We start from the raw sequence: 14,893 nt of genomic DNA, 5'->3' as shown, positions 1-14,893 counted from the left end.
CTTTGCTGCCTTCACTGCCAATGGGGAGGCTTGATAATGAGCCCTTACCAGTGTTTGGTTGCATTGATTCATTCTGATTTTTCCTCCATTTGCGAGGAAAGCCAGGGTGGCATAGTAGCCGGAGCACTGAACTTGGGGGACTCCGGTTCAAATCCCACTGGTGGCCGACCTTAGGCCCAGTCTAGTACTCCTTGAGAGTTGTCCGGATGAAAAGGGCGAAGAGGATCGTGTAACACACCTCCTTGGGCTGCTGAAAGATAGTAGGAAAATATAATGGATAAAGAAGGCGGCCCAAGGGCTTACGCAGAGTGCACCTCTCTCTACACCGAAGAATTACAGAGCTCTTAGCACATGTACAGGGATTATTCTCCCCCCCCCCCAAAAAAAACCCAAAAGCTGGGCGGTTTTAAATATGAAAATCCTCGGAGCAAGGCGGCCCTTTATTATTTCGCTTGTTCGCACGCGCGCCGGTGGGGTTGCGCACGCCTTTGGCCACCCGGGGAGGCCGCGCATCTTCCGCGAGGGCCGCTTGCGGGCGGGCTCCGTCCGGCCCTTCCGCCCCCCGCCGCGGCGCCGGCGCCTCCCGCGTGGCTCTGCTCGTCGGGCTCCGGCCCAGCCTCCCTCCCTCTCGCTCGCTGCCCCCGCCCCGCTTCCCTTCCTCCCTGCCTTCCCTTCCCCCGTTTTGTTTTGTGCGGCGACTCCGGGAGCGTGACGGAGGAGGCGCTCAGAGCAGCGCTTATGCAACCGGCTGACCTACTAACACACATTCGCCGGGCGAAGGAAGGAGGGCGGCGGCGGCGGGCGAGGAGGCAGGCGCTTGGCGGGGCGAGAGGAGCGCGGCGGATCCCTGGACACGGCTGCTTCTTCCCAAAGAGGTACCGGGGCTCGGGGCGCGTCTGCGACTGCGGGCTCCGGGGCGCGGAGCTCCCGCCCCTCCCCCGGCCAGGGCGGCGGCGACGGCGACTCATGGGTCTCTGCTCGCCGGGCGCGCGGTCGATTTCTGCGAGAGTGTCGCGGCGGGTGCATGTGCGTGCGCGCTTTGTTTGTGGGAACGGTGTCTTGCGTGCAGCGAGCATGTGCAGCTTTGTTTTGGGGGCTGCGTTTTGTGCGTATGTGCCCAGCAGCTCGCCCGCCCGCTCCCTGCTCAAAGCAAAGCAAAGCAAAAGCTCGCGGGGACGCACAATGCAGCCGGAGAAGTTCTCCTGCACAGCCACTCGCGCTCTTGGTGTGAAGTGGAGCCGCGCGCGGGGCCGGGGGCGGCGCGGGGGAGACCCGCTTGCGCGCAACTCCCGCGGCTGGACTGTGCGCACACGCGCGCCCCGCCTCGCGCGCGGAACAACACTGGCAAGCCTGCGAGTGGGCCTCCTCTCCTGCCCAGCCTGACCTACTTTTTGGGGGGTGGGGGTGGGGAAGGGCGTGAGGGATTTGTGTGTCTGTGCGAGGCAGCCAAGAACCCTTTGACATGAAAGAAATGAGATTGGGGAAAGCTTGCTTTCGGGAGAAGATCGGATTATCACCAGAGCCGGGAAGATGTCATGGTGTGTTTTTGCTTGTTTGCTGTTTCAGTAAAATAATTTGGGCATTCTGATGCACACGGGTTAAACTTGCACGGGGTTTGTTTGCAGCTGAGCTTCCCGCCTCAAAATATAGTTGAGTGCCTCTGAGCATGTGCAGGGTCGCTGTGCCACACTGTTGAGGAAGCATAGATCGATGCATGGCACCCGCGTGAAAGTGGGAGGGAAGAAGGCGGGTAAGGCGTGTCTAGCTGAAGAGAGTCACTTCCAAACAAGCTCGCTCTCTCCAAATGAAGTCCTCTACCTGACCACAGGAATGTGGGTAAGGAAGTGTGTAATCTGGGGACTGGTTGACGCAGCACAGTCAATTTCTCTCCCGCAGCAACCCCCCCCCCCAGGTCTTTAAACTTGCCGCTTGCACAACTCTATACCCACACAAACAAAACATTGCACCCTCTGTTCTGCAGGGGTTGTGCAGAAAGAAGGTTGGTTGACCGACCCCATGGCCAAATGATGGGACAGCAGCCTGTCCTTGCTTGTTACAGAGATTCTTGCAAGAATAAGGAACTAGGTGATCTAGAAGTGCACTCCTTATCTCGTAACACAGGTCACTTATGGCTTAACTGAAAGGTGATATTGCACATGCTCTCTTGCTTTCTAAACTTAAAAATACAAAAGTGGACTTCAGGGATTTTAGGTAAAGAGAGAAAACCACACCGGACTGATGAGCTCTTCTTTGTCGTCTACATACCGTATACTCTGCTAAAATTAAACTTCTGCATCAAGGTAAATCTAGATTCTGTACTGGGGGAATGCAGTATCCTGGAGGATTGTTGAAAGTACGTAACTCCTCGAGTAAACCTTTAACATCCTGGAGGGACACTGAATTTCCATCCCTGCTGTGCATCTTGCCTAGCTCAGACTCTTATTTAGGACTAAATAGTGTTCAAAAGCCAGCATATCGGCTTCTGAGTTACACAACATATTGCTTAGTCTAGATAATGATTTTCCTTCCTTTTGAAAAGAGGGAAGAATATGTTTCTGTTCATCTTCACCACATGTAGAAGCATTACTTGCTTTTAAAACACTTTCTTAACTATCCAGTCACAGAAAGAGTTGTGTGTAACTCATAGCTGTCAAGTTCTCCCTTTTTTTAAGGGAAATTCCCTTATGCTGAATAGGCTCCCTCGCGAGAAAAGGGAAAACTTGACAGCTATGGTGTAACTCAAAAGCTCACACATTGCATTAGAAATACGGATTGTGTAATGGACAAGATTTCTCTGATTGTGATCTTTGCTCTGCCAGGCCGAGAGGGTCAGCTGATCTTAAAGTACAGCAAATTACTATTAAGAATACACTCACAATCCTCTTCCCACACAAAGATAAACACACCGCCTGCAGATGTGTGTTCATGTGCATTCACAAGTGCAAATGGATAAATATATTTGAGGGTTTGAAATGGGAGTTTGTGGATAGGAATCTATGACAAAATCACCCTATTTACCCCATCTTAATTACTGTAATAGCTACCAGCTAGATCCATGCTAAAGGGACCCAGGTGGCGCTGTGGTTAAACCACTGAGCCTAGGGCTTGCTGATCAGAAGGTCGGCGGTTCGAATCCCTGCAATGGGGTGAGCTCCCATTGCTTGGTCCCAGCTCCTGCCAACCTAGCAGTTCGAAAGCACGTCAAAATGCAAGTAGATAAATAGGAACCGCTACAGCGGGAACGTAAACGGCGTTTCCGTGTGCTGCTCTGGTTTGCCAGAAGCGGCTTTGTCATGCTGGCCACATAACCTGGAAGCTATACGCCGGCTCCCTCGGCCAATAATGCGAGATGAGCGCGCAACCCCAGAGTCGGTCACGACTGGACCTAATGGTCAGGGGTCCCTTTACCTTTACCTTTTTAGATCCATGCTACCCTTCACTGCTGTAGCTTATCACCCCCTCCTTTCTTTTAAAGCATGGACTGAACGTTTATAAAAAGCCCCTAGCCATCCTGATTTCATAGAAACACAGAATTGTAGAGTTGGGAGGGACCCAGCGGATCATCTCATTCATAATTTCGAGCATGGCAATATCTATAGTGTCCCTCCTCCAAAGTGATCAGGACACCCCCACCACAACCACCTTGTAAGGTCGGCCGAGTGTGCATCTGGCCCGGGATCGCTCTGTGAGTAGGGCTTGACCGAGGTCTTGGCAACCTGCGTCTGCCACTATCCTGCTGAGGGCTCTCTAATCCAGGTCAAGTGAAACCTTGATCACATAACCTGGGTGGAGTTGGTTGGCTAGTTAAGAGTTGGTAAGAAGCACTCAGGGCTGCTGAGTGGAACCTCTGCTTCTTTGGGTGGAGTCACAGTGCAAACAGCATCAGTTGTGTATGTTCCATTTGCAGGATATATTTGCTTCCTTTCTTGTGCAAAGGAATCGGAGAGGTATTTGGGCATCTCCCTGCAACACAATGAGCACATCTACCTGCAACACAATGGGCATCTCCCTGCCACACAATGAGCACAGACTTCTTCAGTCTCTTGTTTCCCGTTCTCCTACCACTAGTCACCACTCCCCTCCCAGAACTAAGACTCGGAGCAAAGCGTTCCTGCTCCCATCCTCTTTTGCCACACCCTCTGCTGTTCCCCCCACATTGCCCTAAATAAACACCAAGGCATTGGTTGGTTTCCAGAGCCAAACGCAATTACAGGCATCCTGAGTCATTTCAACAGCTATGCAAAACTTGTAACCCCAGTCGTGGCCAAGAGCTTAGGCTCCTGGGAGGAGATCAGTATGTTCCTTAGCAATGGAAACTCTGGACAAAGTCTAAGCAAGAGAGAGAGAGTGTGTACGTACGTGCTGTTGTGTAGCACGGAATGGCTTGCTTGCTGCCACATGCAAAGCCTCGCCCCAGAGTTGAGCAATCTTTGCTTTAGAAAGCCTTTCTGCACCCTTGAGGAGGCTCAGCAGGCCAAACACTCGCATACAGAGCAGCAAGGGGGAGGCATTGGGAGGGAGGTGGGGATGGCAAAGTCAGTTGTGAAATCCGGAGAGGTTGGTGGCCAGTCAGAAAGAGCAGAGCTTGGCTCTTAAGGTTGCCCGTAGGAATAGATGCTCTTTCACTGGCCCCTGCTTCTGTACGTTTAGCAGCAGCTTGAGCTCCAGATACCAGTAAGTGAGAAGTCACCGTCTGGTGTGGGCAGAGCTTTGCCTGCTAATGTTTACAGAGCAAAACTCATTAAAAACAAAAAGCTCAGAAGCTGTCCAGGCTGCATTTCTTTTGCCCCCCTGCTTATTTGGCAACCCACACCTTCTCCTGCACAGGCTGGAGCTGGTGGCAGTTGTGGCCCATCCCTTCAGGAGGGCCCCAGTTGGTCAAGGCCTGCTTGAGTGGAACCTCTGGTTCTCCGTGGCCATTTGCAGGGTACACCTGCTGCTAAGTGAGCCACCTCTTGGGCTTCCACTGTAGGGAACCTCAAGGTGTGTTTTGACCTACTTAGCCCTAACCACTACCTTTATTTGTTAATCATATTTGCATTGCACCTTTCAGAGGCCCAAAGTGATGTGTGGTGTGTGTGTGTGTCCTGTTTTAACTCACCATGCCATTCAACGCCCCCAGGCCATGCTCAGTATTTGATTGTTCGGTGTCCAGGGTGGAAATTAAAGTAATCTTGGCCTAGGAGTGCCACGAAGGTTGCCATACTTTTCTGGACATAGCCAGTATTCAGCATCTGGGGGGCGAAAATCGCTGAAATGTCCATGAAAATCTGGACACATGGCAGCCCATGTCTTTTTTTTTTTTTTTGGTTGAGATCAACAACTTCGACCAAAACAAAAAGCTCAGCAACTTTTGTGCCCTGACTTTCACTTTTTTAAATAGGGCAACCCTAAGGGCCACAAAGGGACCCAGGTGGCGCTGTGGGTTAAGCCACAGAGCCTAGGGCTTGCTGATCAGAAGGTCGGCGGTTCGAATCCCTGCGACGGGCTGAGCTCCCGTTGCTCGGTCCCAGCTCCTGCCAACCTAGCAGTTCGAAAGCCCGTCAAAATGCAAGTAGATAAATAGGAACTGCTACAGCGGGAAGGTAAACGGCGTTTCTGTGCGCTGCTCTGGTTCGCCAGAAGCGGCTTTGTCATGCTGGCCACATGACCTGGAAGCTATACGCCGGCTCCCTCGGCCAATAATGCGAGATGAGCGCGCAACGCCAGAGTCGGTCACGACTGGACCTAATGGTCAGGGGTCCCTTTACCTTTACCTTTTTAAGGGCCACAAACTTGCTCTTTAGCAGCCAGGCTGTTTTTCACCTGCCTCATTTCTATGTGTCAGGCTAGCTGAGACCCCAGAGCTCTCCCTCCACCTGCCAAAAGTGAAACCCGTAGCTTGATCTTTTTCTGACCCCCCCCCTCCCTTGTTGATGTTAACTATTTGAGATTTTCTGCTTTGCAACATACCGGTAGTCTTCTTCCCCACCCGACTGTCCCCGCAGCCCTGTACTGTATGATTGCTGCCTTTGTCTCTGTGCGCTTAACATGCTTTGCCAGATGGGCAAAACATCAACAGGTACATTTCCCCTATCGCTGTATTTTAAGGTATGCCTGTTAAATTTCTGCCTGCCGTGCTTACATAATGCCTCGGTGGGGGTGGTGGGGAGTGGCAATCCTAGTGTGTGTGTGCTTAGAGATTTGATTATGCAGAATATTGTCTAGCGATGAGGAAGGGAAAAGGGGAGGAGGAAGAAGAATTACGGTGGCTCATCTCCAACCCGGAGAGGAACAGAACATTCCTGCTTGGAAAGCAGACACTGTCATGTAATGTTACATCATTAAGCGGTTGTGGGAAGCCCTGCAGGGAGGGAGCAATAGAGGAGGGGATCTCATTTTGGAAGCTGCTAGTCATAGGGCTAACCTGCAGAGCAGACAATATCAGCCACCTAAGGAAGAAGACTTGGGAAGGGTTATCTGCCACGGGCAGTCCAAAGTTACGCAGAAAAATCTATGACTGAAGACAGAACAGGGAATGTTGCTCCTGCCCCGGCTTGTCCTGTTTTATGGAGATGAAGCAGGAAAACCTAAGCTGCTGAATTTGTGTGTTCCGCTGCTCTTAAAGGCAGGACGGTGATGAAGTCGGTGACTCTGACAGCAATTGTCAGAGCAGCTTAGAATCATAGAATCATAGAATTGGAAGAGACCACAAGGGCCATCCAGTCCAACCCCCTGCCAAGCAGGAAACACCATCAAAGCATTCTTGACATATGGCTGTCAAGCCTCTGCTTAAAGACCTATAAAGAAGGAGACTCCACCACACTCCTTGGCAGCAAATTCCACTGTCGAACAGCTCTTACTGTCAGGAAGTTCTTCCTAATGTTGAGGTGGAATCTTCTTTCTTGAAGTTTGAATCCATTGCTCCGTGTCCGCTTCTCTGGAGCAGCTTCTGAGGCTCTCTGCTTACAATTCCCCCCTCTACGTATCTGCTAACCGAGGATAAGCTTCCCTGTGGAAGATGAAGGGCAGATAATTGCTCCTGAACCAACCTCCCCAGGAAGGCATATAGTGGTGGCAAAAGGCTATTAAGTAATTAATTCTGGGCCTTAATTGACACGAACAACAAGTAAATCACTGGGCCTGGATGGCATCCATCTGAGAGTTCACCAGGAACCCAAATATGAAATTGCTGGTCTTCCACCAAAAATAGGCAACTTGTCCGTAATATCAGCCTCCACATTTTAGGATTGGAAAGAGACCAACGCAATACCATTTTTTTAAAAAAAAAGAGATGGTTTTTTTTTGCCAAACTGCGGGCTGGCTAGTTTAACAGGTGTTCCAGGGAACTTGTGAAAAGCAAGGACTCATCTCAGGCCTTCATATATTCTGAAAGGCCTCAGCCTCAGCTCCTGTGGATCACTAAGATTTAGCATCCCTTTCCCTTAAATTTGGCAACGTAACATTCTGTAAATCTTATCCACACTTTCACTGGAATTGAATCCTGCAACACTGAATTTGGCAGGCTGCGTTCTAAGTGGCGTGCAAACTTGCTTGCTTGCGTGTCTCCATTGATTACTGCTCCTTCTCTTCACATTGTGCTTCTTGTCGTCTAGTAGAGGAGAAACAAGAACCCTTTACTTCTCCTGCTCGGATCCAGAATATTTTTTTTTTAAAGACAATTTATTAAATTTTTCAATTAAGCACATTTAAACAATAACAAAACAAACAACAACCAAAAACACAACATCACATAAACATAAAAAACACAAAAAATTTCTTCTAAACATCTTATCAATTATTACACTTTTCTTTGCTCTGCCGAGCTTTGACTTCCCTCCCTCCCCCCAATCGGTTTTTTTGTCTATTCTTTATTCCTTCTATCTAAGATCAATTCGTAGGATTTATTTCAATCCTGCAAGTGTCTTTAAACTTCTACAGTTCTTTTCCATATAGTCCACAAATTTACTCCAGTCCTTTTGGAACTTTGACTCTCCCTGGTTTCGGATCCTGCTAGTCAGTCTTGCTAATTCCGCATAGTCCATCATTTTTGTCTGCCGCTCTTCAATCGTCGGTAACTCCTGAGTTTTCCATTTTGGGGCTAACAAAGTCCTAGCCGCGGTTGTCGCATACATAAGTAATACTTGATCTTCTTTCACAATCTCCTGTCCTATAAGTCCTAATAGAAAAGCTTCAGGTTTTTTTTGGGAAAGGTATATTTAAAAATCTTTTTCAGTTCATTATATATCATTTCCCAAAATCTTTTGATTTTTTCGCACGTCTACCACATATGATAAAATTCACCATCCTTCTCTTTACATTTCCAGCATGTTTTACTACTCATCCTATACACCTTAGCCAATTTTACTGGTGTTAAATACCATCTACGGATCCAGAATATTTTTCATTGCAAGCACCCCCTTTCCCTCTGAGCTGGACCATCTCACTTCCTTAAGGCTCAACCTCTTCCCTGAAGGTTGTAACCTTTATTAAGCTGGAAGCCATTTCTCCCTAGCCTCAGATACGTGGGGCGTGACTTTGGCCATTTGTGAGCAGCAAAGTACGGTACTCTGCCCATGCTCAGGTGCACTTTCAAGTTAATTTGCTTGCCTGTTTCTGATCTTCTGCTTTTTATCCACGTCGAATGAACCCGCATTTAAAGGTTTTATTTGGTTTTACTCCAGGAGTATTCCAGCACATCTAACCATAAGTGAAGGGCTCTAGCTGTTTATCCATCCTGGTATATGACCTCCTTTGCAGGCTGTGAGCCTCGCTGCCCCAGGGAGGTGACGCAGACTGGGAAGTAGGTCAGGCCGCTTTTCATGCCCCAGCTCGCTGCATCCTGGTTGCACACACCCAGCCCATCCTGCTAGCAGCTCCACGTGCCACCCAAGACATGAGGCCAGAGCCCATAGGCGGGTCAGGGTGTGGGATTTGGGTTGTTTAGCTGGAAAATTATTTTCTTGACTTGACCCAGAATGAGAAATAAATGCATGGGTCGAGGAAAGAGTTGAAGAGAAGATGTGGCCCGGGAACAACGAGCGTGAAGAAAGTAGTGCAGGAAGCTCAGCAGATTTCAACGCAAAACAGAAATGTAGAGTTGGAATGGACCCCAGGGGTCATCTAGTCAAACCCCCTACAGGAATCCTTTTGCACAACATGAGACTCGAACTCATGACCCTGAGATTAAGAGTCTAATACTCTACCAGCTGTCACATTAGCAATTGCACCCTTTCAGCTGGATAGTGTTTGTTTGTTTGTTTGTTTGTTTGTTTGTTTAAATCAATTTTGCCCTGTTCTTTCAGCTGAAAAGGCCCCTAGAGTGACTTAGCAATAATCAGGAGCAAGCCAGCCCCTGGCCTCAGGTTTATATTCTGAAAGACATGACACACAAGGAAAAAGGGATGGGGAGGGAGGAGGGGGAAAGCAAGCTCAGGCACCCAAGTACAGTTATTGCGGCAACCAGATGGGATGGAAACAGGCAAAGTAACATCTAAAAACCTTGGCTCCAAACTCCCATCGTTTAAGTGAACACATCCTAATTTATATAGTCGCGTAGGAAGCTTCCTTATATAAAAGTCAGACTTTTGTCTGCACTGTCTCGCAACGGCCCTCCTGCGTTTCAGGCAGGGGTCTAATAATAATAATAATAATAGTAATAATAATAATAATAAAATTTATATACCACCCTATACCTAGAGGTCTCAGGGTGGTTCGCAGAATAAAATCAAAATATAAAACCACAAAATACATAATCAAAATAAAAACAACAACCTAATAACCGCCCCCACAAAACCCCCACCACATTTTAATTGGCAGGTATCATATAGTGCCTGCAGTACCATTAGCAACAAGGCACACTGACACACATTTGGTCTGCAGTTGGGGTGGTAAGATTTGGTGACGAGCTGCATAACAGTTTCATATCTGATCGTCAAGGGATCTTGTGGCTTTGGATTGTGTCATATTTTCCATTTATTTTTGAAGGGAGGGGGAGGATAATAGAGACCTGCTTTAAAAAACAAAATACTCTTTTTAGCACAAATTGTTTTTATGAAATTTGGAACACCCCCCCCCCCACGTAATATTTCTTTCCCCCCATGGTTTGGCCAGTGAATTCTAGTTCCTTCCAGCCTGTTCATATGAAACAAATAAAGCTTTTTTCCTTAAAAGAAAAAAAGGGAAAACTGTTTGCACAGTGCCCTGCCTTAATCCTCCCATTGCTTCCTCCGTAAAAATTATGCGTGTCAGAAAAAAGTTGTGCTTCATTAAAGGAGCCTAGAGCAGCAGCAGCAGCAACAGCCAAATGAGCAAACCACGTTTGGGGTGTGTGCCCTGGTGGGATATTCTGCCCAGCCCCTCCTGCTCCCTCCGCCAGCAAGCTGTGGTCTGTGGGCAAAAGGCACAGCAACATGCCAGTCACATTGAAGGAGGCTGCCCTGGACAATGCCCTAGTTGTCTGCAGCCTCCTCCTCCTCCCGCAGCTCCACGTAATATCTCCCCCAGCCTCCTTGCCTCTATTGTTTCTTTGTGCAGAAACAGTTTCTAGGCCAGTAGGTTGTTGGCGCCGTGCCTGTGCTCCCTTTCTGGAGCTGTTGTGCAATCCATAATCATCAGACCTGTTTTGACTGCTTGGCTTGATAAATATTCAGTGTTTACTGACCTATATTCCTGCTGCCTGTGCCTGATGCGCGTAGATCACATGCAAAGGGAAAGAAGAGACCGGGGGGGGGGGGAGGAGAGAGCGCCACCGCCATGGGAGAGCGTGCCACTACGTACACATGGCCCTGGCTTTCTCAGGGGAGGGGATGTGCAGCATTCCTCTGTATGTGTCATGGTGTCCAGGAGGAGCAGAGGCACTGTTTTTCCTTATACAACCTCCTTTGCCTGGTGGCCTGATTCCTCAGTAGTCAGAACGGGGCCAGGCGACTGCTTGCCTTGGATCCATAGCTTTTCGCAGATCGTATTCCCAGCCTGCCTTCGTTCATGGCCTCGGTCCAGTATACCTAAAGGAGCGTCTCCACCCCCATCGTTCTGCCCGGACACTGAGGTCCAGTACCGAGGGCCTTCTGGCAGTTCCCTCATTGCAAGAAGCCAAGTTGCAGGGAACCAGGCAGAGGGCCTTCTCGGTGGTGGCGCCCGCCCTGTGGAACGCCCTCCCATCGGATGTCAAAGAGGAAAACAGCTACCAGATTTTTAGAAGACATCCGAAGGCAGCCCTGTTTAGGGAGGCTTTTAATGTTTCATTGTTTTATTTCATTTTTCTGTTGTAAGCCGCCCAGAGTGGCTGGGGAAACCCAGCCAGATGGGGGCGGTATAAATAATAAATTATTATTATTATTAATATTTGTTCATCGCACACACAAACACCGTAAACCCTACAGCCAGAGCCTGGATGAGGTTGTGTGTGAGAGAGAGAAATGAGAGTAGTTTTCCTGTGAGAGGGGAATGAGACATAACAGGCAGCTGTGCACGGACATGTTTGGGAACGGCATTGGAGTAAATGGAATACATCCCCTAGTAGAGGTAAAGGTAAAGGGACCCCTGACCATTAGGTCCAGTTGTGACCGACTCTGGGGCTGCGCGCTCATCTCACATTATTGGCCGAGGGAGCCGGCGTATAGCTTCCAGGTCATGTGGCCAGCATGACAAAGCCGCTTCTGGCAAACCAGAGCAGCACATGGAAACGCCGTTTACCTTCCCGCTGTAGCGGTTCCTGTTTATCTACTTGCATTTTGATGTGCTTTCGAACTGCTAGGTTGGCAGGAGCTGGGACCGAGCAACGGGAGCTCACCCCGTCACAGGGATTCGAACCACCGACCTTCTGATCAGCAAGCCCTAGGCTCAGTGGTTTAGCCCACAGCGCCACCTGGGTTTCCATTTACATTGGAGTAAATGGAATACATCCCCTAGTGGACCACCCTAAATCCAGGTTGCAACCATTTCCTTGATTTAAAGCCCCCCTCTGTGCTGCAAATACTAGTTTGCATGCAGCTCCTCTTCCTTAGCTTGGGCATGTGCCCTTTATATGTGTCATGCGCCCCTTCTATGTCCAGAAATCATTACAATGTGTGGTGCTGCCGGGGGCCCATGTAGCAGAAGACTGGTTTGGGTCGCATGCTTCAAGTTACATGGGGATATTATGCGCAGCATGTGCGCATGGTACACAGTGTGTGTTGAACAGCAAGCAGAACTTGTGTATGTATATGCATAAAATCCTTTTTTGGGAGGAGGGGGTGTTTGCACCCCCCCGAAGGGAGTGACCCCAAGCAGGTGTGACCCCACCCACTGTGTCATATTTCTGGAGGGAACTGGAATGTGGGGTGTGGCCCTTGTCTGCCAGGGGCTGTGGCACTGCTGCCCAAACCTGCTGGATTATGTAAACGGAGCCTGAGGTGTGTGACAGCACTGGGCAGAGATGTAACACCCTCCTTTTGTGTCCTTCCTCCTTAGGCGTTTCACTCCCTTCTGGGCCTGACTCCTTCATTTCCCACTGCGCCTGCCAGCCAGAAACATCTCTGCTCTTGCCGTCGGCCGACGTCTGGATTCAAAGCCCCTCGGGTCTTCCAGTGAGTGGAAGGTCCTCTTCCAGATAGCAAAGAGTGACCAGAAAGCCTTCGATCGCCTGGGCCTCCAGCTGAAAGAATTCCTGCTCCTCTGGGTGTCCTGGAAGATGCTCTCCTTGTGCTGGACAGTTCCCTTTGCACCGGTGGGGACTCGGAGCCTGTTTGACTGTTGCAGCTGGAGGACAGCTCGAGGCTATATTGTAAGTAGCGCCTCTGGCAGTACAGTTTGACAACAGCGTCGGGTGTTTGGGTTCGGCAAGAAAGTGCCCTTTCCAGCTTCAGCAGCAAAGGGCGGGCAGGCGACGAGCACCTGAACGCTTGTGCCGAGGGATCGCCAGACCTTCCGCCGGCGAGGCCATGGAGAGTCTCAACTCGCCCACGCTGTGTTCGGCAGGGAGCTTCCCTGGATTCCACCAAGACGGCATGATGCAGCGAGCCCGGGCGCTGAAGGGCAAGCCAAGTGCCAACTGCCGACGGAAGCGGGAATTTATCTCTGACGAGAAGAAGGACGCCAGCTACTGGGAGAAGCGGCGCAAGAACAATGAGGCCGCCAAGCGCTCGCGGGAGAAGCGGCGTTTCAACGACCTGGTCCTCGAGAACAGGGTGATGGCACTGAACGAGGAGAACGTGCGGCTCAAGACGGAGCTCCTGCAGCTGAAGCTGCGCTTTGGCCTCATCAGCACGGCGGCCTTCATGGAGAAGAGCCAGCAGCTGAGCGCCGCCAGCGCCAACGCCATGGCCCACTTCTACGAGAGCAGCGACGGCAGCGTCTACTCTGGCAGCTCTTTGTCCCGGGCGCATCACTCAGAGGACTCCTCCGAGACGGAGCAGTCGAGTCGGGACGGCGGCAGTGTGTCTGCGGCCAAGTATTCGTCCCGGGGCTCCCTCTCGGACATGTCGGACGGCTCGTCTCGGGACAGCCCCATGCCGCAGACGCTCGGGGAGGCCCAGGCGGTCAGCCGAGCCTACGGCGAGGCTCCCCCGCAGCATCCCCCGGAGCCCCAAACCCCGGTTCCTCGCGGGGTCATCCTCTTCAGCGCCAATGGCTTTACCGCAGTGGCAGCCCCCCAGCCTTTGCTTCCTGAGCGGGAGGAGCGGGTAGGAGGACATGGGGCTGTTGAGGCACCCAAAAGCCCCTGCATGGAGCAGGAAGGTCACAGCCAGAGGGAGGAGCTGCCCCTCCACCCAGAGTACTGCACAAAGCCCCCGAGCTACAGCACGCCCAGTGGTTATTTGGAGGGGGATCTGCCCCAAGTGGAGCACATGAGGAAGGCTCAGGAGCCCCAATCCCCCTTTGAGGGCTACAGCAGCGAGGAGAGCGGGGAAGAGCGCAGCTGGGGCGGCTCGCCTGTTCCCTACCCAGGGCCGCTGGATGCTCACCCTGATGTCCGGACAGCAGCTCTCCCTCACAAGCTTCGCCTCAAGTGCAGGGCCCACAGCAGCGGCGTTCAAGAGCTGTTCCCTGGCCCTAGCACTGTCCCAGCCGGCTGCTGTCAGGAAGCTCCCACGGCAGCGGACTGGGCCGGCGACCGGCCCGAGGAGATGCCGGCCTTGGTGCGGCAAGCGCTGCTTCTCAACGAGCAGCCGGCCGCAGGGGGCGCCCTGGAGAGACTTCTGTGCCGCGGCTCCGGCCTCCCCTCGGACAACTCAGTGCCCAAGGACCATGTCAGCCGGTGGGGGGATGGTTGCCATGACGATGGGCCTCGGGCCACTTGAAGGAGGCTCGGGCGTGGGTAAAAGATGGCGGGCTTTTGTTTTTTTTAAACTGACCTGGGGTTTTGTATACGAGGGGAATTCTGCACGGCAGGATCAGCCTTGGATTTGGGGAGCGGAAGCGGGCCTTCGTCCACTCAGGCCCCAGGGCCGCAGGATCAAGCAGAGTGGCCGTCATGAGACACGGAGGGATCGTGGCCTGGCTGGACTTGAAAGGGGTCTTGTGAAAAGGCAGGCTGTGGAGCTACTGAGATGTGGGAGCTGGTGGCCTCCCTGCTTGGATAGGCCAGGGATTCAGCACATGGAGGGGACCTGTCTCTGAGCTCTGCTGGCTGTTCAGTCAGTCACTGCAAGGATATTGTTACTTGAGCTGATTTTGGGGCATCGAGATCCACGGAGAAGTTGGCATCTAATCCGCCCTCCGCTGGTGCTGAGACTCCTGGGTAGCTTCACATCTTCTGAGTCAGGAACTGCTTGGTTGGACAGAAATATTTGTGATTTTAAATACTAAAATAAATGTGCAGGAAATTTCAAGAAATGCTGAGGAATTGCTGAGTATCACTTGGGAGTGGAAACAGATTAGCATAAAGGGGATATACAACAGCGGTGCCTTATATTTCAACCAGGGCAGCCAA

At 51.1% G+C, this 14,893-nt stretch overlaps 1 protein-coding gene across 1 annotated transcript; it reads left to right on the top strand.

Annotated features, from left to right (window-relative positions):
* Positions 1-499: 499 nt before the first annotated feature.
* Positions 500-14,796, top strand: LOC118097962 (uncharacterized). Its single transcript, XM_035141289.3, has 2 exons — positions 500-875; positions 12,433-14,796. The coding sequence occupies exon 2, from the start codon at positions 12,903-12,905 to the stop codon at positions 14,259-14,261; it is 1,359 nt and encodes a 452-aa protein (XP_034997180.1). The 5' UTR covers positions 500-875; positions 12,433-12,902; the 3' UTR covers positions 14,262-14,796.
* The last annotated feature ends 97 nt before the right edge of the window (positions 14,797-14,893 follow it).

Source organism: Zootoca vivipara, chromosome 15 (genome assembly GCF_965207765.1).
Source record: "Zootoca vivipara chromosome 15, rZooViv2.hap1.1, whole genome shotgun sequence".
NCBI classification, from domain to species: Eukaryota; Metazoa; Chordata; class Lepidosauria; order Squamata; family Lacertidae; genus Zootoca; species Zootoca vivipara.
The sequence above is the reverse complement of the archived record's forward strand: the minus strand, read 5'-3'. Positions and strand labels throughout refer to the sequence as shown.